Source organism: Cetorhinus maximus, chromosome 2 (assembly GCF_964194155.1).
Source record: "Cetorhinus maximus chromosome 2, sCetMax3.hap1.1, whole genome shotgun sequence".
Classification (NCBI taxonomy): domain Eukaryota; kingdom Metazoa; phylum Chordata; class Chondrichthyes; order Lamniformes; family Cetorhinidae; genus Cetorhinus; species Cetorhinus maximus.
In genome coordinates this window covers 66,436,511-66,463,634 of record NC_135880.1, presented here as the reverse complement: position 1 = coordinate 66,463,634, position 27,124 = coordinate 66,436,511, and the positions used below count along the sequence as shown (strand labels likewise).

The 27,124-nt window shown below is 38.8% G+C and overlaps 1 protein-coding gene across 4 annotated transcripts in view; it reads left to right on the top strand.

Moving 5' to 3' along the window:
• Positions 1 to 27,124, top strand: part of chd1 (chromodomain helicase DNA binding protein 1) — a 222,532-nt gene that overhangs the window by 132,734 nt on the left and 62,674 nt on the right. For all 4 annotated transcript variants that reach the window (XM_078565773.1, XM_078565765.1, XM_078565793.1 and 1 more), the window contains 10 exons: positions 920 to 1,047; positions 4,567 to 4,783; positions 7,689 to 7,778; positions 10,117 to 10,307; positions 11,542 to 11,730; positions 12,345 to 12,504; positions 14,051 to 14,203; positions 21,652 to 21,723; positions 24,363 to 24,512; positions 24,844 to 24,992. In XM_078565773.1, coding sequence (XP_078421899.1) covers positions 920 to 1,047; positions 4,567 to 4,783; positions 7,689 to 7,778; positions 10,117 to 10,307; positions 11,542 to 11,730; positions 12,345 to 12,504; positions 14,051 to 14,203; positions 21,652 to 21,723; positions 24,363 to 24,512; positions 24,844 to 24,992 — 1,499 coding nt within the window. The remainder of the gene's footprint in view (positions 1 to 919; positions 1,048 to 4,566; positions 4,784 to 7,688; positions 7,779 to 10,116; positions 10,308 to 11,541; positions 11,731 to 12,344; positions 12,505 to 14,050; positions 14,204 to 21,651; positions 21,724 to 24,362; positions 24,513 to 24,843; positions 24,993 to 27,124) is intronic.

Here is a 27,124-nt window from a genome sequence, read left to right as displayed (position 1 = left end):
ACCACAACACCACCAGCTCCCCCAAGGCAGGATCTTTGCAGTTAGGGCTTCAAGTTTTGATTTCAATCTCAGAAGCATTCTAGTTGATGGCCTGGTTACTGAGACATATGTTAATTGCAAAATATCCATTACTTGGTGCTACAATGTTTAATGATGTTGCAGTATGTTAGCTAGTCCGGTGGATAATCTGAAATGCCTCCTGTTCAACATTTGCTTTAAAAGTTAATGTTATTTGGGTTAATGTGGGTTTTTCAGTGTTTTATTTGGTATTCCTTTTAATGAAACCTATTTGGAAATTGAGTTTAGTTGGTTCATTCTGTTTCCCAGCTGAGACCTTTATTTAGCTCTTCAGAGACTAATGTGCCCATGTTTCAAACATCTTTAAAATGTTTTTTTAATAAAAGGAGGGCTGTTGCTAGCTATAGCTTGTGATGTTCATGCAAGTCCTGACTGTAGACCATCCATTTTTGATTTGGCCTAACCTTTTGGTAACTTTTTAGTCCAAAGTTGTTCCCTTCTGCGATGAAATATTGCCTCGTTGTTTTATCCACTTAGTTGGAAATGTGGGATCTATTGTGGGATACTTACAGAGCTCTAAATATGTGTTTTATTGCAAACAATTTAGGGCTTTGAAGCTCCACAGAAATTTGTTTCCTGTGATGCAAAATGAATACAAATCGATAATTAAGCAACCAGTGACTTCATGGGTGATTAGCAGCATCTGACAATGCTGTTTTGTAGGGAAGAATTCCAGGGGCAGTTTAAGGGTAAATAGTACCAAGGAAGCTATTCTGTTCATTATGTCCATGATGGGGCATTTCATTGGCTCTATTACTCCTTCCTTGGTATCTGTTAATTGGTGGTATATAGCAAGGCTGCGTTTTGGAGCAATGCTTAGACATTTATTTTGCTTATACAGGTTTTGAAGCAAAGACCCAGGTTTGTTACACTGAAGAAGCAGCCAACGTATATTGGAAGTACTGATGTATTGGAGCTCCGAGATTATCAGTTAAATGGTTTAAATTGGTTGGCACACTCCTGGTGCAAGTAAGTAGTTATGAATTCATATTTGAGATTTCAAGATTATGGAGGTAAATTTTTCCCTTGGGCACATTGGGAAATTGGATACATGTTGCACTGATTCGGTTACAGTTCAAGTTTCTGCATTAACATTATCACAAACGTAAAATCTACACGAACCAGTGAAACTGTTTGACATAATAGAAGAAAATCATTTTTTTTCTTGCAATGAAAAGCATTAATTGTACTTAAGGGTGGTAGCCTGGTGGGTTTATTAATACAGACCAAAATGTGTTTATCTCAAGAGAATGGCCATTTTAACAAAAGAATCTTGTCCTCCACCTGTGAATAACCTTATTTTAAGTCGCTGAAAATGACTTAAAATATATATACTGAACTTCTGTTAGTTCATTGGTGTGTACCAGACAATTTCTTAGTAAATAAAATATTTAACGGAATCTAAAAACTTTTAAAACATATAAACTAGTGTCTGTGTGCCAGAGAAAATGCACACAATTTGAAGATCTATCTCGAACAGAAACACGATACCCTCCTCATTTTGATCTGGGTGGGTATGGCCAGTTTTGTGGGTGGAGCCAACTTGAGACTATTATTACTAACCTAACGTTAACAATCATGGTACTCAATTTAAGGCTGGTGTAACTAAAGCTTAAAATTCCCAAACTTTTCTACTGGTTCAGCTAGTTTCGCCTGGATTACGTTTTAATTATATTCAATCGTATGTAGGTGGTGGGCATTAACTGAGGATTTACTTGTCCTCCTATAAATAGGAACAGACAGAAATTGTGGGCTAAGTTAAGAGGTGCATGTTTGCATTGTGTATTTCTATAAATAAAGCTTATCACAGTGTGCAAGGATTGGCTCCGGATCTATCCTTCACCACTTGGCTTTCTGGAAAAGAATACTATACTGATAAAACTATGGAAATGGTATCTCTTTATTTGTAATTGTTTCATTTGCTATCATTTCTTGTCATTTTAATCTTTGAGTCATGGGAAACAATTTTGATCTAAATCTGTAGCCAATATTATTCACAAAAATGAGAGTAATCATACGTAAATTTAATGGTATTATAAGGTTTTTTTTTACATTGGCTTGGCACTGGCATTGCATTACTGTTTAAACTGCCAGTTTAACACATTACCCATTTATATATATATATAAGATCAATTAATAATCAGATCTCTCAAATGAGGATTTTTCTTTTTTAACTACTTTTTAGAATTCTTAAAAAAAACAAGATGCTGGAAAAACTCAGCAGGTCTGGCAACATCTGTAGAGAGAGAAACAGAATTAACGTTTCGAGTCTGTATGACTTCTTCAGAGCTTCTCTTCTCTGAAGAAGAGTCATACGGACTTGAAACGTTAACTCTGTTTCTCTCTCCACAAATGCTGCCAGACCTGCTGAGCTTTTGCAGCATTTTCTGTTTTTTTCTGCATTCCCAGCATCTGCAGTATTTTCCTTTTTTAGAATTCCTACCTGTTTTTTGCACATGGCGATAATTATAACATGTAGTGATGAAATAGAATGGTTACAGCACAGGAGGTAATTTGGCCTGTCGTTTCCGTGTCAGCTCTCTGCAAGAGCAGCCCCCTAGTCCCACTCTCCCACCCTTTCCCAGTAGCCCTGCAAATTTTTCTATTCAGATAATTATCCAATTCCCTTATTGAAGCCCCAATTGAATCTTCCTCCATCACACACTCAAGCAGTATATTCCAGATTTTAACCACTTGCTTCATAAAAACGTTTTTCTCCATGTCGTCATTGCTTCTTTTGCCAACTATCTTAAATCGGTGTTCTCTGGTTCTTGACCCTTCTTCTAATGGAAATACTTTATGCCTATCTACTCTGTTTTGACTCCCCTTGATTTTGAACAGCTGTATTAAACCTTTTTTCTCGAAGGCAAACTACCCCGGTTTCACTAATCTATCTATATAACTGAAGTTCCTCATCCCTGGAACCATTCTCATAAATCTTTTCTGCATCCTCTCTAATGCCATCACATTCTTCCTTTAAAGTGTTGTGCCCAGAATTGGACACAATCAGTACTACAGTTGAGACACCACGGTATTTTATAAAAGTTCACCATAACTTCCTTGCTTTTGTTCTCTACTTGTTCTCTATGCCTCTATTTAAATTGCCCAGGATCCCTATGCCTTATTAACTGCTTACTCACCTGCCCTGCCATCTTCAATGATTTGTGCACATATACCACCAGGCCCCTCTGATCCTGCACCCCCTTCAGAATTGTATTCTTTATTGCCATTCCTTGTTCTTCCTATCAAAATATGTCACTTCATATCTCTCTGCATTAAATTTCATCTCCACGTGTCCATCCATTCCACCATCCCGTCTATATCCTCTTGAAGTCTATCACTATGGGCCAAAGGACCTGTTTCTATGCTGTATAACTCTGTGACTCCATGACTATTCTCCTCACAATTCACAGTCCTTCGAAGTTTTGTGTCATCTGCAAATTTTGAAAATGTACCCTGCCTAAGTCAAGGTCAGATGCAAAACATGGTAATAATTTCAACAGAAGAGCAAACTCCTCAACTATCAACTAATTATGAACCACAGGGAAATGAAATTCAGGACAATAAATTTCCTGCTTAGATAAGATAGGGATGCTGTTCTGGACCTGGCTGTCTTAGGGCATGGGAGCAGAGCTATGCCATATAGACCAGCACAGCCATTGCACTCAAATTCAGTGTAGCCAATATTAAATCATCACTAAGAAATGGCACTCACCATGTGATTTTTCCATCACATTATCTAGTGTTGCCCATCTCTAGAAGACTGGAAATTACCAAATGAATAATTAACAATTAAAAGCAAAATACTGCTGGAGATCTGAAATGAAAGCAGAAAGTGCTGGAAAATTTCAACCGTCTGGCAGCATCTGTGGAGAGAGAAACAGAGTTAACATTTCAAATCCAAAATGACTCGTCTTTGGAACTAGATTCCAGTTTCAAAGAAGAGTCATGTTGAACTCAAATAATTAACAATCTCACTCGCAGGATAACCACAACTAGAATAAGTGCGACACTGAGTAGAAGCAATTATTATATCTTACCAGTTAGATCTGGTGTTACGCATGATAAGTCAGAGGTTGTGGCCATTTTTTTTACCTGTCTCGGATGCCGACTTTGCTGATTCTCTGCACTTCTCTTTTTTTCTGTTCAGTCTTTTTGCTGCCTCTCCCTACCCCCTACCCCCTTTCTTTCATTTCAGGATACAGGTGGTTGGAATGGATGTGATAAGGAAATAACTTCTTTTACATCCTCCCATTACTCATATTAAGTCCCACTTCCTCACTCCCATCGTATCTCTCCACATTCCCACTGCCCCTGTTATCGCTGTCCATACTTCTTTAATACTTAAGCTAACATTAAACAATCTTAAATGTTATAGTTTAATTGGTTTCCCTGCACTTTAATTCTTTGACAGTTTAGAAAAATGAAAGTGAGCAGTTAAAATATGCTAATTTGCAATGATCATTTATTGATGTCTTCATTTCACAGGAACAATAGCGTCATTCTCGCTGATGAAATGGGTCTTGGGAAAACCATACAAACCATCTCCTTCCTCAGCTACGTGTTCCACGAGCACCAGCTGTATGGTCCTTTCCTATTAGTAGTTCCGCTCTCAACACTCACTTCCTGGCAACGAGAAATTGAGATGTGGGCACCTGAAATGAACGTCGTAGTTTACTTGGGGGACATCAGTAGCCGTAATATGGTAAATTGCTGTTTTGATATTATATGTTGCCACATCCAGCAGCTAGACTTTTTGGTCTTAAAGGGATGTAGCTTAACTTTGAGTGCATATTCTGAAATACATAGCCTGTTTAAAATGATACATCATCTGATATTTTATGTGCAGCGTTGCAGGAAATCCATTTAATTAATGTAAATTTGTAAGGCAAATCAATATCAGGTGGAACAATAGCTTGTGCCCCTAGCAATTTTATTCAGCAACAGTTTGCATTTATATAGCGCCTTTAGTTAAACCTTCCAAAATGCTTCACAGAAGCATTATAAAACAAAATTTGACACCAAGGCGAAAAGGAGATGTCAAAAAGGTAGGTTCTAAGTAGTGCACTAAAGGAGGAAAGAGACACTGAGAGGTTCAGAAGGGAATTCTAGAGCTTACTGCCTTGGCAGCTGAAGGCACAATCACCAATGATGGATTGATTAATATTGGGGATGAACAAGAGGTCAGAAAAAGAGGAGCACAGACATCATGGAAGGTTATGGCCTGGAAGAGATCACAAAGATAGGGAGGGCCGAGATCATGGTAGGGTTTGAAAGTAAGGATGAGAATTTTAAAACTAAGGCATTGTTGAACTGGAAGCCAACCTGTGTCAATAAGAACAGGGGTGATGGGTAAACAGAACTTGGTGTGAGTTAGGATATAGGCAGCAGAACGTTGGATGACCTCAAGTTTACGGAGGGCTAAATATGGCAGGCTGACCAGGAGGGCATTGGAATAGCCAAGTCTAGAAGTAACAAGGGCATGAATGAGAAGTTCAGAAACAGATGAGCTGAACGAGGACAAAATCACGTGATGTTATGGAGGTGAAAATAGGCAGTCTTAGTGATGGCATAGATATGTGGCCAGAAACTCAACTCAGTCTTTTTGACCCCCAAGGTTGCAAACAGCCTGTTTCAGCCTAAAATAGTTTCCAGGAAGAGGGATGGAGTCAGGTGGCTGGGAAAATTAGTTTATGGTGGGAATCAAAGATAATGGTTTCTGTCTTTCCAATATTTAGTTGGGGAAAATTTCTGCTCATCCAGTGCTGGATGTTGAATAAGCAGTCTGACAATTTAGAAACGGTAAAGGGATAATGTAAGGAATAGTTGGGTGTTGTCAATGTGCCAATGAACATTGGCAGATTTTAAATGATGTGCTCAAGGGGCAGCATGCAGATGAGAAATAGGTGAGGTCCAACAATAAATCCTTGGCGTCACCAGAGGTAATAATGCAGGAACGGGAAGAGCACTCATTGCAGGTGATCCTCTGACTATGACTGGACAGATAAAAGTGGAACTAGACGAATGCAGTCCCATCTGGCTGGACGACAGTAGAGAGACATTGGAGGAGGATGTTGTGGTAAGCCGTGTCAAATGTTGCAGACAAGTCACAAAGGATGAGGAGGGATAGTTTGCCTTTGTCACAGCCACGTAGCATGTCGCTTTTGATTTTGAGACAAGCAGTTTTGGTACTGTGGCAGCAGTACTGACTGGCGGAATTCAAACTTGGAGCCCTGCAAAACATGTGTTTGGGAAGTGACAGTGTGTTCAAGAACTTGGCGAGGAAAGGAAGGTTAGTGATGAGGTGGTAGTTTGCAAGATCAGAGGGGTTAAATCTTTTTTATTTGCGGAGAAGAGTGATAACAGCATATTTGAAGAAGAGGTATCTGATGGGACGTAGCAATTAACACTTTCAGCTAAAATGGGAGCTAGGAAGGGAAGTTGGGTGGTCACCAGTTTAATGGGAATAGGATTGAGGCAGCAGGAGGTGGGTCTCATGAGCAGGATGAACTCTTGAGAGGGCATGAAGAGAAATAGGAGTAAACTAGAAAAAGATGGGAATTTGAAGTTGGGGCAGGGGTACCATAAAAGGAAATTTGGCCAAGTGGGCTATGGTAAGGGAGGCAAGGAAGCGGCAGAAGCAGCTGATCTGATGGCCTCAATGTTAGGGATAGAGAAGTTCATGAGCTCCTCACATTTATTGGAGGTGAAGTTGGGAGCAATGGGAGTGCGGTCCAAGCAGCTGGTTTGTAGTAGAGAAAAGAAGCCAGGAATAGTGAGCAGCTTTAGCAGATGAGAGCGGCACCTGATAGTGCTTTGTGGTTCATTTGTGGCTTGTAGATCTGATGCAGAATGGCTATACCAGTGTTTTGGTGTGCTAAAAGTTGTTACTTAATGGAGATTTTTATAAAAGTGATTATCTGCAGTCACTTTCATGTTCGAACATACAAAATTCTTGGACTGGAAATGACCCTAAACACCCCACACCCCCCCGCCCCAACCAGCCATGCAAACTCCTGGAAGAAGCAAAAACGCAGGGCGAACAAGGGAGAAAAAATAATCTCAAATTTCCCTCCACCCTTGATTCAGTCCAGGAGATTACTTTGACCATGTGTACATTAACAATCCAATTATGATGTGTTCTCTGCCTCAGCCAACAAACAGTCCAACTCCACTTTGAAAGCATGCAAAGTATGAGCACGCACCACACAAGCTGGAACAAATAAGACCATAAGACATAGGAGCAGAAATTAGGCCATTCGGCACATCGAGTCTGCTCCGCCATTCAATCATGGCTGACAAGTTTCTCAACCCCATTCTCCCGCCTTCTCCCTGTAACCTTTGATCCCCTTGCCAGTCAAGAACTTATCTATCTTGGTCTTAAATACACTCAATGACCTGGCCTCCACAGCCTTCTGTGGCAATGAATTCCATAGATAATTCCAGAGGCTCAATACTTTCTCGGAACTGAACAGCCTGTTATCTAGCCTACGCTTTTGGCTAGTTTAAATGCATGTCCCCTAATCCTTTTCAATTTGTCAGTGTGAAACAATCTATCAATCAAAATGCAGTCCAGCCCTTTGATTATTTTAAATTTGTTTTCCTGTTAGATAAGAACATACGAATGGATGCATCCTCAGACTAAGCGATTGAAATTCAATATCTTGTTGACAACGTATGAGATTTTGCTGAAGGACAAGGTGAGAACGCAACCAGCTGCATAGCTGATTTTTTTAAGTCATAATCATCACAAAGGAACATTTTCAGTGCAAGTCTTCACTATAGACTCACCCCAGTGCTGTATTTAAAAAACAACTGTTATGTATTTTATAAGGCTGCTACACTGCAAAAATCTTTCATATGTGTGCAGATTTTCTTGTCATAACCTATAACATTATTGATGTTAAGCTGATGAAGCCATTTAGTGTGCATATTTGCACGAGCGTTCAAGGAAATCTCAAAGATGACACTAGGTTCAGAAATGCAGTTCATCGTCTTAAATGTTAATCATAGAAAGTGATGTGACTTAAAAAAATTGAGAGCTAAGAACCATTAAACAGAATGATCTAATGAGGCCAAGGTTTAGATTTCGAATTATAGAATATCTTTAAATATCTTTGAATATTTTCAAAAAAGTAATTTCTGATGTCTCAGAATACTTATACTTCCCAGCTTTGCAATGGGAAGTAGCGAAGTAAATACGTAGTGTATTTGAATGAAAACAAAATGCCGTAAATATTCAGCAAGTCTGGCAGCATCTGTAGGGAGAGAAACAGAATTAACCTTTCAAGGCAATGACCAGAACTGTTGAAAGACTATTGATCTGAAATGTTAATTTTCTTTGCAGATGTTGCCTAATCTTTTGGGAATTTCCCAACAGCATTTTGTTTTTATTTCAGATTTACAGCATGTGCTTTTGCTTTTGCAGATTTGAATGCTTCTTTTCACCTATGAAACATGAGTCAGAATGAAGCTAGCACTGATCAGATAGCATTTTCAATGCACTAGAGAAAAGACTGCTCACTGCACTGCAGTTCAGAGGTCAGATAGTTGCTAGGGAAAAATAGGAAGTCACATGGCAGTAAAGGATATTCTTCAGACAGTAGGGTTACGGCGCATTATTGGGACAAGATTAATTGAAATCCAGCTTGAAACCTCATAATATTGAGCATCCAAATATTTGATTGAAGCAGTCCATGTCCAAATGCAGCAAGACCTGGACAATATCCAGGCTTGGACTGACAAGTGGCAAGTAACAATCGCACCACACAAGTGCCAGGCAATGATCATCTCCGACAAGAGAGAATCTAGCCATCGTCCCTTGACATTCAATAGCATTACTATTGCAGAATCCCCTACTATCAACAACCTGGGGAGGTTACCATTGACAAGAAACTGAACTGGACTAGCCATATAAATAATGTGGCTACAAGAGCAGGTCAGAGGCTAGGAATCCTCTGGCGAGTAACTCGCCTTTGGGCACCCCAAAGCCTGTCCACCATCTACAAAGTACAAGGCAGGAGTGTGATGGAATACTCTCCACTTACCTGGATGAGTGCAGCTGCAACAACACAAGAAGCTTGACACCACCCAGGACAAAGCAGCCCGCTTGATTGGCACCCCATCTGCAAACAATCACTGCCTCCACCACCAACACAGTGTGTACCAACTACATGATACACTGCAGGAACTCACCAAACCTCTTCAGACAACACCTCTCAAACCCATGAGCACTACCATCTAGAAGGACAAGGGCAGCAGACATTTGTGAAACACCACCACCTGGAAGTTCCCCTCCAAGCCACGCATCATCCTGACTTGGAACTATATCGCCATTCCTTCCCTGTCGCTGGGTTAAAACCCTGGAACTCCCTTCCTAACAGCACTGTGGGTGTACATACCTACATGGATGGCAGCGGTTCAAGAAGGCAGCTTATCACCACCACCTCAAGGGCAATTAGAGGATGGGCAATAAATGCTGGCTTAGCCAGCGACACCCACATCTCATGAGCAAATTTTAAAAAATGATTTAAACTTTGGGACAGAGTTATGATGGCTAAGTTGGTAAACACATCCTGGCGTACTTGTCGCTTTCACTTCTGTGGCAGGTCCAAGATTTGATAAGTTAACAAAACTCCCAGAGCAAGGGAAAAGAAAATCATTTGTTAACATGTGAGCTGTGTTCGAAAGTGCTTGAATATGTATGTCATGTGTCAGGCTGAGCTGTGAGAGCCCTGTGTAAAATAGCTGTCAGACATTTCCTAAAATGTCGCACAAACAGCTGGCATTTTGGATAAGCTACAGGTGGATTACCAACCTCTGCAACTATATCCTAGCATGAGTCACTGGATTCTACACTTCTGTAGTTTTAATGTTGAGTTTTTAGTTCACTAAGTAGAAACATTGCAGCATTAAGTGTTGGTAAAATCCATTCCGAGGTTTAGAACCTTTTCCAGGTAAATTTTCAAAAAGTGAAACATGTCAGTAAATGTAAATTTAAAATATTTCTAAATATTACAGTTTAACATTTTGTTTCAGTCATTCCTTGGAGGTGTAAACTGGGCTTTCATTGGAGTGGACGAAGCCCATCGTCTGAAGAATGATGACTCTCTCCTTTATAAAACCATGATGGACTTTAAGTCGAATCACAGGCTGCTCATAACTGGGACTCCACTCCAAAACTCACTCAAAGAGCTCTGGTCTCTCCTTCACTTCATCATGCCAGAAAAGTAAGTGACTAAGAATTCTGGTTTGATAACATAGGAGTAAAAATGTAGAGATAAACTTGTGTTATAGCAGGAAGGTTTAACTTCCTTTGGTGAAAATATCTTAACTCAGGGGAGTGTTCAATTTCGCAGTCAACGTTTATGTCAACCAGCATCACTAAAACAGATGTCTGGTCACTATCGCATTGCTGTTTTGTGGGGTGTTGCTGAATGCAAATTAGCTGCTGTGTTTCCAACATTACAACACATCAAAAGTACTTAATTGGCTGTAAAACAGTTTGAGGCAACCTGAGGGTGTAAAGGGTCTTTCATTTTTTTTACTTTTTTTAAAACTGTAATTTCAAGTCATCTTTCTACTCTTCCAGCTCTAGCTCTTCTCTATTTCTCTGCTGCCTTGTGTCCTGATATTACTGTGGCCCACTTGAGCTTTTGCTCATCCAATTGACTCAACAACAGCAACCGTTGAGTTTGTTTCATTATTGGATTCATTCTTTTTTTCATTTGAAGTTAATTTAAGACCTTGATGTTTACTTGGCATGCAATAGTGCTTAAAACAATTTTATGGAACGTGTGCAAGTCTGTGTTTTACTCCAGTATTTTTAGTAAATATACAACCTGACACCAGAATTAAAAAGTTAAATTAGTTTACGCTAATTCTCGGTGTCTTATTCTTGACAGTTCCAGTTTCTGCAGGCTCAGAGTATTCTGAGGAATGGAAGAGCTTGTCAATTATGAGGCAGAAGCTGCAATGAATCTGGTGGTCCCATATGTAATTGTTATGTAATACAGTCATCATTAAAGGTTAACAATTTAACCCATCTCAATTTGTTGACACGCAAGTTAGTATTCCATGCATTTGGTAATTAAGTGCATCTCTTCTACCTCTGTGCCTGGCGAGTGATCATAAATGGTCAATGAATTCTCGTGATTGTGATCCTTTACAGTTGTGACAGTTTTACTTTTCTCCGGTAATTAATTCTTGAAAAAGTGCCTTGGTTAATTTTTATGAACAAAATAAATCATTTAAAAGCATGTTTTTGTCAATTAAATCACTGAAAGGCTTATCTGACCTCAGCAATTTGTAGAGAATTTGTTTTTAAGGCATTGACAATGTAAAGACTTCTGACAAAATTGTCAGGAAAATTTACAATCAGATACAATGTTGCCAGTAATTTTATTTGTGAGTGGCTTATCTATGCAACTAAATAAAAGCATTATTTTTGTTTTGGGGGGAAAGATTTTCTTCCTGGGAAGTGTTTGAAGAGGAACATGGTAAAGGAAGAGAAGTTGGGTACACAAGCCTTCACCGGGAATTGGAGCCATTCTTGCTGCGTAGAGTGAAAAAGGACGTTGAAAAGTCTCTACCTGCTAAAGTTGAACAAATCTTGCGAGTGGAAATGAGTGCAGTCCAAAAGCAATACTATAAGTAAGTAATGCCCCAGAAGAAAAAAATCCTTCAGATTTTTTATTGGCAAAGCTAATACATACAAAAGCAATTTGAATTGGCTAAACTGAATACCTGAATAGTATTTGCAGATCATAGCCAAAAGTGAGGCACTAAATAAAAGAAAAAAAAGCTACAAATATTAGAAATATACAGTTAACATTTGTAAATAGAAATGGTAAATTCATGTTTCAGGTGTCGAGACCCTTCTTCAGAACGCTAACAGTGTTTTGCATCCTGCAGAAGGAAATGAAGTGTTAATCTACCTTTTCCCTTTACAGATGCTGAAAGACCTGTGAAAAAGGTCAAAAGCATATAAACTTTGAGTTTCTTCAGAGATGTATAATGCATAAAACATATTCATGGGTGTGCTGAATTGATAAATGGTTATCTATTGCATTCATAGATGTTTGATTTTGACTTAATATTGGGTAATGTTTGTGTATGAAGCCGTTAAATGTTTTTAAAGTTAAACAGCCTTCTATAAAATAAGACCTAATATGTAAATAATTGTTCAGTTAGTTGACTGTGATTACTATTGCTTTTTGTTATGATGTTAGTATTAATTGTCAATATTTTTTCTTGCAATGCAATAGATGGATTTTAACCAGGAATTACAAAGCTTTGAGCAAAGGGAGTAAAGGCAGCACTTCTGGCTTTCTCAATATCATGATGGAACTTAAAAAGTGTTGCAACCATTGCTACCTCATTAAACTGCCAGAAGATAATTTCTATAACAGACAGGAGGCCTTACAGGTACGATTTCAGAGAATGCGTGCGTGCAGGAAGCATGCATGTGCACTGTGGTAATCTGTATGTGTGTGGAAGTTTGTGTGTGCGCGCCTTGGATTAATGACGGTCCGTATGAGTATTTTTTAATCAAAGTTTTTAAGACTTGACTGTTAAACTGCTGTGTTGATTTGTTGCTTTCTGTGGGCCAAAAGAATGGAACTTGATTATGTAATTTCACTGCCCAAAAAATCTAAATCTCATGAGTTTAGAATATATGTTTCACATTGCAGCATCTGTGAATTACATGGAAAGAGTAAGAACATCTTCAAAAGTTAAATATAACAAATTATTTTTGTGGGGGTGATGGAGTAAAGTTTATCCAAATCACATTAATCTTTGAAACCTATATCTAGGTTGCACCCTGATGCATACACAAAACCTCGAAAGTTTAACGAGACTTCACTTTTATCTGTCCTTCAAATTAATACACAAACATCAATGCTATGACTTAACCAGCTAATTTTAAAAAATCATAAGCACTTTTTTAAAAAAGAAGCTATATATCTTCAGAACATGAGTAGCGTGGGCAAGGTTAACATTTATTACCTATTCCTAATTACCTAACCCTAGCTGCACCCTAGTCGCCTTCTTGAACCATTATTCTTGCGGCAGTTTGATATGACTGAATCGCTGGATGGGCTGATTCAGAGGGCAGCCAATCATATTGATGTGGAAATCGAGTCACATATAGATCAAACTGCAGGTTTCCATCACCTACAGGACATTGGTGAATCAGTTGGGTTTTTAAATGACAATTCCATGGTCAGTTTTTCTTTTCGGATGCCAGCTTTTTGTTTCCAAATTTTTAAAAATTGAATTTGAATTCCCAACTTGCCATATTGGGATTTGAACTCAACATTCCCTGGATTATTACTCTAGGTCCATAGGTTACTAGTTCAGTAAGTAGCACCTACAGGGGGTTTGACTTTGGGTTAAGCAACTCTCCTGATTTTCATTTCCATTTATATCAGAAAGGGAAGTAGGGAGAATTGTTTAAAGGCCAGCTGGTCTGATACTGCCCATTTTACAGAATTAACCTTGTGCTATATGACTAAGACTGTATGTAAAAGTTCTGTTGTTTACTGTGTGTATCTGTGTAGCCTTTTATTGCTCAGACCTGTTCAATGATAAAATTATATTGATTACTGAGTTCAGATTTTTCTGGATACCCTTCTATGAAATATACTTGTCTGTTAGATTAGTGAAGTATAACTCTACAATGAAACCTACATAATCAACCTCATGATTTGCTCATTGATATTCAAAATAGTAGCATGCGTTGTTATGATTGGTTTCGCTTTTAACTCTTAACAGAAAAGACACAAGAAAATGTGCAATGCCCACTTATGAATTTGAAATGAATGTAATTATAAAGCTACAAGACTTGTGAAATTAACCGTTGTCTTTGTAGATCATTCAATTGGTTATGCATTTAACTGTCCATGAAAAGACATATGTAGGTCTCTTGTTTTATTTGAGTCATATTTTTCCTGATTTCTTGTTTTCCTAGCATTTGATCCGTAATAGTGGGAAGCTGATACTGTTGGACAAGCTACTTTGTCGACTAAAGGAGCGAGGCCACAGAGTCCTTATCTTTTCTCAGATGGTCCGGATGCTGGACATTCTAGCAGAATATTTGAAATGCCGACAGTTTTGTTTCCAGGTCCGTATTCTCTCTCTGGACTTATAAAATGTTGAGAAAAATTTACACATAGCCATAGAGGGCAGTGCGTTTGTTCTTGCACCTCCTCTTTAGTGTTTTGGATCAATGATGGTTGAACAAAACCAGGGAACACATCAACATAGTGGAGTGCCAATATATTGCTCATGGAATGAAAGCATACAGGATTAATTTTCTTCATCCCCACCCCATTCTGTTGAGTTCCTAACCTTAACCAAGTTGCATGTGGAGGTCAGACATTTTCTTACAGAGTGAAAATCAGATGAAGAGTTTCCTGCATTCTCTTACTGCATGCGGTTAAGTGTAGCATTGGTGGTTTAACAGCAGGCACCAAGGAAGTGCAGGGTCCAAAAATAATTTGCAAGGGAAGAAACTATTGGCAGGTAAAAGATGTCCTACCTTTAAATATCACAGCATGATTGGAAAGAAGCCTCAAAAGTGCCATTGAACAGATCTAACAAACTTCTTATTGGAATGACTGTTGAAAATCTGAATTACCTGCTTGCAGCAGGTCAAAGGTGGCAACGTGATTCACTATACAGAGAGCACCTGACCTCACCTGGGCTGTGAACTGGACAGATGTTAGATATCTCTGCACAGAGGGAGCAAATTAACCCTGGGTTGCTCTTGCAGTGATCTATATTTATTCAGCTTCATGGTAGGAATAGGTGCATTGGTTGGGAATAAAATCGGGTCATTTTGTAGTGGCATCTTTTGAGAGTTGTGAGGTGATGCAGTTTGGTAGGAAGACTTAGGAGCGGTAATATAAACTAAATGGTTCAATTTTAAGGGATGCTGAACAGAAAGATCTTGGAGCGTGCTTTTACAAATTGTTGAAGGTGGCAGGACAAGTTGATAAGGCTGGTTTAACGTTTTGCAAGGATAGGAAGCTAGGAAAAGAATTAAGGATGGCATTAGTACAATAGTGAGAGATGACCTTAGCTCTAAAAAGATGTAGATTCAGTTTGGGTGGAGATAAATAGCAAAAGGAAGAAGAGAATTGTGGGAGTAGTTTATAGGCCTCCTAACAGGAACGACATTGTAAGATAGAATATACAGGAAGAATTAATGGGGGCTTGTAAGAAAGGCACTGCAAGAGTCATGGGTGATTTCAATCTACATATAGATTGGATAAATCAGATTGGTAAAGGTAGCCTGGAAGATGAGTTCATAGTGTTTTCAGGACAATTTCTTAGTGCAGCACCTTCTAGAGTCAACCAGAGAGCAGGCTATCCTAGACCTAGAGGTGTGAAATGAGGCAAAATTAATTAATAACCTTATAGTAAAGAAGCCTGTAGGTACCTGTGGTCATAGCTTGATTGCATTTCGCTTACAGTGTGAGGGAGAGAAGAGTGGCTCTAACTGAGACTAGAGTTTTAAACTTAAAGGCAGTTACAAGGTATGGAGCTGGCTAAAGTGAACTGGGAAATTAAGGGGTAGGTCATTAGGGATGCAGTGGCAGACATTTAAGGAGATATTTCATAACACTCAGCAAAAATGCATTTCAATGAGAAAGAAAGACTCTAGGAGATGAATGCACCATCTGCAGTTAATTAAGGAAGTTAAAGATAGTATCATACTGAAAGAAAAAACGTACAATTCTGTGAAGATTAGTGGTAGGTCAAAAGATTGGACTGAAATTAAAAGCCAGCAAAGAATGACTAAAAAATAATGAAGAGGGAGAAATTAGAGTATGAGAGAAAGCGAGCTAGAAATATAAAAACAGATAGTAAGAGTTTCTACAAGCATTTAAAAAAGAAAGGAGTAACCAAAGTGAGCATGGGTCCTCAGAGTGAGCCTGGGGAATTAATAATGGGAAATAAGGAAATGGCGAAGCATTGAACTGATATTTTGTGTCTGTTTTCATTGTAGAAGACACATATAATGTCCCAGAAATACTTGTAAATCAAGAGGTGAAAGGGAGGGAAAACCTTAAAACAATTATAATCACTAGGGAAAGGGTACTGAGAAAACTATTAGAACTAAAGGTTGACAAGTCACTAGGACCTGATGGTCTGCATCCTAAGGTCCTAAAAGCAGTGCTTGAGGAGATAGTAGATCCATCGGTTGTAATTTTCCAAAATTCCTTAGATTCTGGAAAGGTCCCATCAGATTGGAAAATAGCAAATGTAATTCCTCTATTCGAGGAAGGAAGGAGACAGAAAGCAGGTAACCTAATATCTGTCACAGGGAAAATACTAGAATCTAATTATTAAAGTGGTTATATTATGGCACTTAGAAAATCCTAATGCAATCAGGCAGAGTCAACATGGTTTTGTGAAAGGGAAATCACGTTTGACTGATTTACCAGAGTTCTTTGAGGAAGTAACAAGTAACGTGGATAAAGGGGAACCTGTAGCTATGGTGTACTTGGATTTCACAAAGGTGTTTGATAAAGTACCATTACATCAAAGATTACTACACAAAATAAGAGCTCAGGCTGTAGGGGGTAACATAATGGCATGGATAGAGGATTGGCTAGCTAACAGGAAGCAAAAAGAAGGGAGAAATGGTTATATTTGCTTTTGCAAGCTGTAATTAATGGAGTGAACATAACATAAATGGGAACAGGAGTAGACCATTCGGCCCCTCGAGCCTGCTCTGCCATTCAATAAGATCATGGCTGATCATCTTGCATTTCGACTTCCACATTCCCATTCAACCCCAATAACCTTCGATTCTTGTTAGGCAAGGGAATCAATCTACTCCTGCCTTAAAAATATTCAATGACCCCGCCTCCACCACCTTCTGACGCAGAGAATTCCAAAGTCGCACAATCTACTGAGAGAAAAAAATTCTCCTCATCTCTGTCCTAAAAGGGCGACCCCTAATTTTAAAATCGAGTCCCTAGTTCTGGACTCACCCACAAGAGGAAACATCCTTTCGACAACCACCTTATCAAGGCCATTTAGGATCTTGTATACTTCAATCAAATCGCCCCTCACTCTTCTAAACTCCAGTGGAAACAAGCCCAGTCTGTCCAACCTTTCCTCATAAGTCAACCCACTCATTCCAGGTATCAATTTGAAACCTGCATTGAAATGCCTCCAATGCATTTACATCCTTCCTTAAATAAGGAGACCAAAACTGCACACAGTATTCGAGGCGTGGTCACACCAATGCCCTATATAACTGAAGCATAACACCCTTACTTTTATGTTCAACCCCTCTCGCAATAAGGATAGCATTTCATTAGCCTTCTTAATTACTTGCTGTACCTGCAACCTAACTTTTTGTGACTCATACTAGAATACTTAGATCCCTCTGCACCTCAGAATTATGCAGCTGTTCTACATTTAATTAATACTCTGCCCCAGGGATCAGTACTGGGGCCTCAACTATTTGCAATCTATATTAATGATTTCAATGAAGGGACTGAATGTATGGTTGCTAACTTTGCTGATGATGCAAAGGTAGGTAGGAAAGTAGATTATGGGGAGGGCACATAGGGTTTAAAAGGGATTTAGATAGGTAAGTGAATGGACAAAAGTTTGCACATTGAGCATAATTTGGGAAAATATGGATGCATCCACTTTGACAGAAAGAATAGAAAAGCAGAACTCTGCAGTACAGAGAGATCTGGATGTCCTTGTACATGAATCACAGAAAGTTCAATTGATTAGGAAGGCAAATGGGATGTTATTACTTATGCAAGGGGAATGGAATATAAAGGGGAAGCTTTGCTGCAATTGTACAAGCCATTGGTGAAACTACATCTGGAGTACGGTGTATAGTTTTGGTCTCTTTAGTTAAGGAAGGATATAATTGCATTAGAAGCAGTTCAGAGGAGGTTCACTTGACTGATTCCTGGGGGTGAAGGGGTTATCTTATGAGGAAAGGTTGAGCAGATTGGGCCTCTATCCATTGGACTTAGAAGAATTATTGAAAGATGTAAGATCCTGAGGGGACTTGACAGGGTATATGCTGAAAGGATGTTTCCCCTTGTGAATGAGATGAGAACTAGGGGCCACAGTCTAAAAATAAGGGGACTCCTATTTAAGATGGAGGTGAGAATTTTTTTCTGCATCTATGAAATTCTCTTCCTCATAGAGCATTGGAGGCAGGGTCATTGATAATTTTTAAAGCTGAGTTAGTTAGAGGGTGGGATTTTCCAGCCTCACCAATGGTGGGCATCATCACAGGCAGGACAGGAAGATTTGGAGAGTGGCCAGATTCTTCATTGCCAAGGGAGTCAAAGGATGTAAGGGTGTAGACAGGAAAGTGGAGTTGAGGCCACCATCAGATCAGCCATGATCTTATCAAATGGCAGAGCAGACTTAAGGGGCTGAATGGCCTTCTCCCTATGTCCATATACATGTATGTTAAAAAAAATTGGAACCCTTGGCTTTGTAAATAGAAGCATAGAGCGCAAAAGCAAGGAAGTTATGCTAGTTCCTTTAGAAGTCACTAATTAGGTTTAGGTGAAGTATTGTGTCCAACTCTAAGTGCTGCACTTTAGAAAGAATGTCAATAAAGAAAGACTTGCATTTATATAGCTTCTTGCATGATCAAGGGATGTTTAAAAGTGCTTTACAGTCATTAAAGTACTTTTGAAGCATTGTAATGTGGGAGAAGACTTTTTAAGGGTGCAGAGGAGGTTTACTGAAATTGTATAAGGGATGAGGAACTTCAGTAATAAAGAGTGACTAGTGAAATTGAGATTGTTCCCCTTAAGAGTAGAAACGGTAATCGGAGACTGAATAAACTTTGAGGGGTTTAGGGAGAAACTGCCTGCACTGGCAGAAAAGTCAATGACCAAAAGAGACAGATTTATGATAATTGGCAAAAGAACCAAAGAGGTGATTGGGATTTATTTTTTTGTGGTGAGTTATGATGATCTGAAATGCACAGCCTGAAAAGATGATGGAAGCAGATTGATTGATGACTTTCAAAAGGGAATTGGTTAAATACTGGAAAAAGAAAATATTTTCAGGGCCACGGGGAAGGAGCAGAGGAGACTAATTGAATAGCTTTTGAAAGAGCCAGCACTGGCATAATGGTCTGAATGGCTGCTTTCTGTACTGCATGATTCTAAGATCTTATTTTAACTATTATTGAACTGCAATATTTCCCACCTTTTAATTTGTAATTTTATTTAGCAGGATTAAGCCTTATCCAGCCAAATAACTGCTTTCAGCACTCTCTTTTTGTATCTACTGAATCATGCACATGAGCTAATTCATGCAAATAATTTGTTTATTCAGGTCCAGTGGGAGCAATGGTTGCTAACAATTGTTTCTTCCGTTTGTGAGCTGATCTCTCTTCATGAAATTTTCATATGACCCACTGGTTCCACACAGTGGGATTGATCTGGAAGTACCTTTTACAAAGTCATGCTTTAAAGCTATGAAAATATCACTGAGACTACTTCATGCTAAATTATTCCAGGTTTATACTGGTAGCCACTATACAAATTGGTTGTCATTTGTTTTTTTGTTTATATAGTTAAATCAAAATTGCTTCAGGTAGTTATAATGGCCACTAAACACAGGGCAGCTAAGCCTGTGAATCAGATCATTGCTTCCTCTGAGGTCTTTAACCTTCCCAAGGATCATTTTTTAAAAATTAATTCAAGAGATGTGGGCTTCGCTGGCTGGGCCAGCATTTATTGCCCATCCCTAGTTGCCCTTGGGAAGGTGGTGGTGAGCTGCCTTCTTGAACCGCTGCAGTCCATGTGGTGTAGGCACACCCACAGTGCTGTTAGGAAGGGAGTTCCAGGATTTTGACCCAGCGACAGTGAAGGAATGACCATATATTTCCAAGTTGGGATGGTGAGTGACTTGGAGGGGAACTTCCACATGGTAGTGTTCCCATCTATCAGCTGCCCTTATTCTTCTAGATTATATCGTTTGTGGGTTGGAAGATGCTGTCTAAGGAGCTTTGGTGAATTCCTGCAGTGCATCTTGTAGATGGCACACACTGCTGCTACTGTGTGTCAGTGGTGAAGGGAGTGAATGTTTGTTGATGTGGTACCAACAAGTGGGCTGCTTTGTCCTGGATGGTGCCAAGCTCCTTGAGTGTTGTTGGAACTGCACCCATCCAGGCAAGTGGAGAGTATTTCATCACACTCCTGACCTGTTCGTTGTAGGTGGTGGACAGGCTTTGAGGAGTCAGGAAACGAGTTACTCGCCGCAGGATTCCTAGCCTCTGACCTGCTCTTGTAGCCACAGTATTTATATGGCTAGTCCAGTTCAGTTTCTGGTCACTGGTAGCCGCAAGATGTTGATAGTGGGGGATTCACTGATGGTAATGCCATTGAATGTCAAGGGGCAATGGTTAGATTCTCTCTTGTTGAAGATGGTCATTGCCTGACACTTGTGTAACGTGAATGTTACTTGCCACTTGTCAGCCCAAGTCTGGATATTGTCCAGGCCTTGCTGCATTTGGACATGGACTGCTTCAGTACCTGAGGAGTTGCGAATGGTGCTGAACATTGTGCAAACATCAGCGAACAACCCCACTTCTGACCTTATGATGGAAGGAAGGTCATTGATGAAGCAGCTAAAGATGATTGGGCCGAGGACACTGCCCTGAGGAACTCCTGCAGTGATGTCCTGGAGCTCAGATGACTGACCTCCAACAATCATTGTTGTGACTGACAGATTCATTTCAAAGTGCAATTGTAATAACTGCACACAATTTATTTGGTGCAGCAAATTGCTAAATTTTATAGAATTCTCTTATGAGATTAACATTAACATTGTTCCATCAATTTTTTTTTTGGCTGCAACTTTATTCTGTCAGAGTGAAGAGTTTTGCTAGATATTTCTTCTAAGCACCAGTGCTTTTTAACCTTTTGTGTTTTTCTGATGTTAATATGTGAATCTTCCCTCACGAAGCAAAGCTCTGCTAGTGAATTGTAATGGTCAGGCTCTTCCATGTTCTGTATTCTGACGTGGCAATGAAAAGAAATAGCCTTTTATGAGCAGAAGCACGTGTTTGACCCTAAGTTAAAGAGGTTAGGAATAAAGGGGGGATTTTCGTAAGCTCCTGTTGTCATCGTAAGGCACACTTAATATGATCCAGCTGGTTTCACTTAATTGCTTGAGCTCATGTTTTAAAGGTATGAAATTATTTGATTCACTTCCAAATTTAAATCCAGGTTTACACTGGTAGCCACCATACAAGTTGGTTGTAATATTTTTTTTTTGTTTATACTGTTTATCCAAATTCGCTTTGTGTAACATTGAAAAAAATATCTTGCTTAGGTGTGATATGGTTGATATGAAAATAGATAGGTTTGAGAATTAGAGGGCCATTCTTTGGGCTATTTAGCTTTTCTCATCCTTCACTTATGTTCTACATTATAATGAATAGCCAGAATCCATCGGTGAAAGACAAATCTAAAGGATGCAGTTATTTTAAAGATTTTTTTCTGTATTTCACTGTAGTTTGCATTACAATAATGGTTATTGGTCTTTCTGTTACAGCGATTAGATGGATCTATTAAGGGAGAGCTGAGGAAGCAAGCACTGGACCACTTCAATGCAGAAGGATCAGACGTAAGACTTTTTATGTGTGCGTGCATGAGAGAGAGTGAGAAATTGGGTAAGAAGAGATTTATCCCCTCTTCAGATGGCTGTGGATTTCCCAGGGTTTGACCCACCTCTTTTGTACAGCTGAGTTTTACCTAGTTGTAGCCAGGCCATATGAGAATAAATGATGAACATCATTCAATCAATGCATTTTCTGCCAGACAGTTGGACTGGCACTGACATTGATTGAGGAGCAAGCCCATTGCTCAGTTCATCCTTCATTCACGTCTTAATGTTGATGAACCAAAGGAAAGAGAAAGGCAGGGGAAGCGATTCATTGAAATTTTCTGAACCTATCATCTTCTGAAGTGAGAGTGAGTCCTCTCATCAGTTTTTTTTCTTCATTCAAATTATAACTATTACAAACTTTTTCCTGTCCTTGTCATTTTTATTCAAAGGTCTGATGAGTTATCTCTGAAATGTTGACCTATCTTTCTGTTTCAGATGCTGTTGGATCAGTTGTGCAGTTTGACCATTTCTTTATCTTTGTTTCAAATTTTAGTATGATAGTGTAGTTACTGTTAGTGATTGTGAGATTTCCCAAGGTCTGTTTGCTTTAGTGAAATGATTGTTTCTGACCTTTTAGAGATTCTTGTATGTGCGATAGCTGATGCTGCACTCTCTCTTCAAAAGGAAAACTCACTGCCATAAGCTGTAGAAAAATGCCACGAGAGAATTTAGCTACACCAAAGGTTTGATTAAATAGTGCAAAAGTTTCAATACAGTTAATGTAGAAATATATTTGAAATACAGCAGTTCCTGTTAATGCTGCCTCTGGGAGGCATTAAGTCGCTCAGCATGGATGTTGTAAACTACCCGTGACTGAGGTTTTCATATTTATATGACCAGTGTAGCTGATAAATTGTTCCAAGTACTTGGGAACTGGAGTTCGTCCCACATAAGTGACAAGATAACTAATCAACCAACCATAAACTGCTTTCCCATCATGGACCAGCCGTTGAGAGGGGAAATGGTCATAATCAAGCCACTTGTGACGATACCCACAACAACAACTGCCCAGCAACTGTTACTAAGTTTGCTATTGTGTGTGTCATTTAACAACATGTTTTGTGTGGCAGAAAACAATGAAGCAGCTTATCTTAGAATGTAAATGTTCACTTGGATTATATGTATTGTGACATATAAGGACATTCACACATACTTTCCAAAGATCCAGTTAAATTGTTCAGAGGGTAATTCCTAATAAACAGCAAGATATTGAAATATCTCCTAATTTTTAAGTGTTCAAATAGTGGCAGAAGAAATGAAGCAATGTAAAAATTCTCTCTGAACATGCAATGGTGCAGCGCAATTGACCCATTATGCCTTTGCCGACTTCCAAAGAACTATGTAGTTAGTTCTAATCGCTTGGCTAAGCACAGTTTTCCCTTTCAAGTATTTATCCAATATCAATTTGAAAATGATTATTGCATCTGCTTCCTTGAATCTGTTTCTACCATCCTTTCAGGCAGTACATTCCAAACCATTGTAACTTGCTGTGTTAAAAACAATCTTCTCATCTTGCCTCTAGTTCTTTTCTTAACTACCTTAAATCTGTTTCCTCTGGTTGCTGACCCTTCTCCACTGGAAAAATTTCTCATTATTTATTGTGTCAAACCATTCATGATTTTGAATACCTTAATTAAATCTCCCCTTAATCTTCTCTGCTCTTAAGAGAACAACGCCAGGTTCTCCGATCTCTCCACATAACTGAAGTCTTTCATCCCTGGTACCATTCTAGTAAATTTCCTCTGCACCCTCTTCATAAAGTGTGGTGCCAGAAATGGACACAGTACTCCACCTGGGCCTAATCAGTAATTTAAATTGTTTATAAATTTGAATATTTTAAAAAAGCAGTCACTGTGCAATGTATTTATTGTTTTTAATCACTAAACCAGAAATGAACTTAATAAATTTACCCCTGGCATCCCAATGACCATGTCACCACGCCCTTGCTAATCACCCTGAAAATGGTAATCACATGCTGTAATGACTTCTGCATAACATTCTCGGTACTGCTCAAAGAAAAGCACATCCTAATATGATCAAACTTGATGTGCATGGCAGAATATACTTGATTTTTTTTTACATAAAAAAATCAAACATATGCATTCTGTAAACTGAGTCTAACATTGCAGGATGGGGGTGTGGGTGGGTGGTTCTATTGAATTGAGTATTGTTGCACCTGTAAAACATCCCTAGATAATTCACTTGCAAGTTGCTATTTTCTTTCTTTATGGAATAATTATGGTATTCAACAACCTCTATGTCTGAGAGATAGATGGTGAGAAATGATTTGGGTACATTAATAAGAGCTGTTAAAGTAAGCTTAATTTGTCACTTAATTGTGTTTCTATATTGCAGAATTCTGATTTAGCATTAATCAATTTCTATATTTGTTATTGTACATAAGGATTTGTTGAAATGTTTATTTTACAATTGTAGGAAGGAAGAGAAAATTAGAGTGTCTAACCAGCTGTAGTTATTCAATCAGGAGAACATAATATATGAATATTATTTTCACTTTTGATTACTAGGAAAGGGGATATTGCTTATACATAGTTGTGAAGAATCTGTTTTAGGAATTTGTCTCCTTATGATCACAGGACTTCTGCTTTCTGCTGTCAACCAGAGCGGGAGGGTTGGGTATAAACCTGGCATCTGCAGACACTGTAGTTATTTTTGATTCAGACTGGAATCCACAGAATGATTTACAGGCGCAAGCAAGAGCTCACAGAATTGGTCAGAAGAAACAGGTAACTATTCCCCTGCTGCAGGTCAAAGTACAGCATTTCACTTAATGTTTATGATTCCCACCATAGTGGGACTCAATTCTAACCATGTTAAATGCAATTTGTTAACTTTTAAAGTTCTTCATAAATATTCGCATGCACTTTCCTTTCACTGATTTAAAAAGTCATATTCCAAACTCAAAAATAGTTTAATGTCTAATTATCAAAGATGCAACATGTTTGGAAGCTTCAGTGATTTATCTGAACTTATCTTTCTAATGACCATCTTTGTGAATTTATAAGTTTGATTTAAAATTCATTTGTGAGGATATAATGTATGTAATGCATCTTTCAGGTTAATATATATCGGCTAGTTACAAAGGGGACAGTAGAAGAAGAGATAATTGAAAGAGCAAAGAAAAAGATGGTGCTGGATCACCTTGTTATACAACGAATGGATACAACAGGGAAAACTGTGCTACACACTGGTTCCAATCCTACAAAGTATGTAGCTACATTTTTCTGCGATATCATTTATGGTTCAGTAACAAGCAGCTAAAAAAATGAGTCATTTATTTAAGGTTATTAGGAAACTCAACTAAATTTCTTGCCTCAATTCTCTGATTTGGTGCTATTACGGTGTCTTTATGCACAAGCAGTTCACTGAGAAAAGAAGGGATTCCCTATTTTGGCAGATTATTAAAACCCAGTTGTGGAGTTGCTTAATACCTACATCCTGATTTGGTTCATCTTTTATTCTTTTCAATTTTGCTGCTGACAGACAAATGGGCCATCCTCCTGAACCTAGGTTTCTCAATATTTTAGAAAAGTTGTCATAATTGTTTTAATTTCTGAAAAAATACTTGAATTTAACACAGCATGAATGCTTAAACCACATCAAGTAATGAATTGCTTTTGGCAAAAGTTGAGAGGCCCAAACGAACAAAATGAAAACCCAGACTTCCAGCATGTACATGCCACATTAGGAAGGGAAGGTGCAAACTAAGAGAATCAAATATGTTTAGGCATTCTTTTGCTTGCTTAATATATATTCGGGATTTTTAAAGTGCAGCAGCCAGCTTGGATATGGTTTTTATAATTTGTTGATCCACAGAATGTAAGAGTCTCTGGCAAGGCCAGCATTTATTGTCCATCCTAATAGTTCCTGAGAAGGTGGACAACACTAACTGCTCTGAGCATCTACAATTTATGTGGTGAAATTTGTGAGGGAATTTGTGTCTTTAAGTTTGATTTCTAGTTTTTGAGGCAGACTCTAACTAAAACAGAAACAGAACAGGGGATCAGACTAGCTTCTGGAAGGATGGGAGATGAAATACTTTGTGAGGAAGACAGAGCTTGAAGGACTTTGTGACTGTGTGTAATCACTAAAATCTGAGTGGACAGCTGAGCTATAATTCTATTAATGCTAATGTATTACCCCCAACACCATGAAATCTTATCTGTTGTAGTAACCTTTCAGGTGGCATCTTATCAAATGCCTTTTTGGAAGCCCAAATACACTACATCTGCTGGTTCCCCTTTATCCACCATGTTAGTTACATCCTCAAAGAACTCCAACAAATCCCTAACAGCACTGTGGGTGTACCTACACCACATGGATTGCAGCAGTTCAAGAGGGCCGTCCACCACTACCTTTTTGAGGGTAATTAGGAATGAGCATAAATGCTAGCCTAGCCAGAGATGCCCACGTCCCATGAAAGAATAAAGCAAATTGTCAAACATGATTTCCTTTTCATAGAACCATGTTGACTTTGCTTAATTATATAATGACTTAACTAAATGCCCTGCTACTAAATCCTTGAAAATGGAATCCACATTTTTGCCATGACAGACACTCGACTAACTGGCCTATAGTTTCCTGTTTTCTAACTACTTACTTTCCTGAATGGGGGCATTACATTTGTGATTTTCCAATCCGCTGGGGCCTTTCCAGAATCTAGGGAATTTTGGAAGATTACAACCAGTGATAGTGGATATTTTAAGTTCCACTCTCACTTTTACCCCTTGATTTTCTACTGTTCTTGGAATATTTCTAGTATTTTCTAACATGAAGACAAATACAAAATACTTGTTCAAAGTTTCTACCATTTCTTTGTTCCCCATTATTAATACCCCAGTCTCATCCTCTCAGGGACCAAGGTCTGCTTTGGCTATTCTCTTTTTTATAGCTAGCTTCTGACTTACTTTTTTGGCCATATTTTTTATGGGGCTGCCCCAGTTAAGTTTCTGGTAAATGGTGACCTCCAGAATGTTGATGGGATTTGGTGATGATAATATTGGTGAATGCCGAGAGGAGGTGATTAAACTCTCTGTCTCTTATTCTGAAACTGTGTCCCTGGTTCTAGATTTCCCCACTGGGAGAACATCCTCTTAGCATCTACCTTGTCAACCCACCTCAGAATCTTATGTTTCAGTAAGATCACCTTTTATTCTCCTAAACTCTAATGAGTATAAGCCAACCTGCTCAAGCTTTCCTCATAAGTCAAACCCCTCATCCCAGGAATCAACCTAGTGAACCTTCTCTGAACTACCTCCAATTCAAGTATATCCCTCCTTAAATAAGGGTGGTAAATGCCAAGCACTTGTGTGGCACAAATGTTGCTTGGCACTTATCA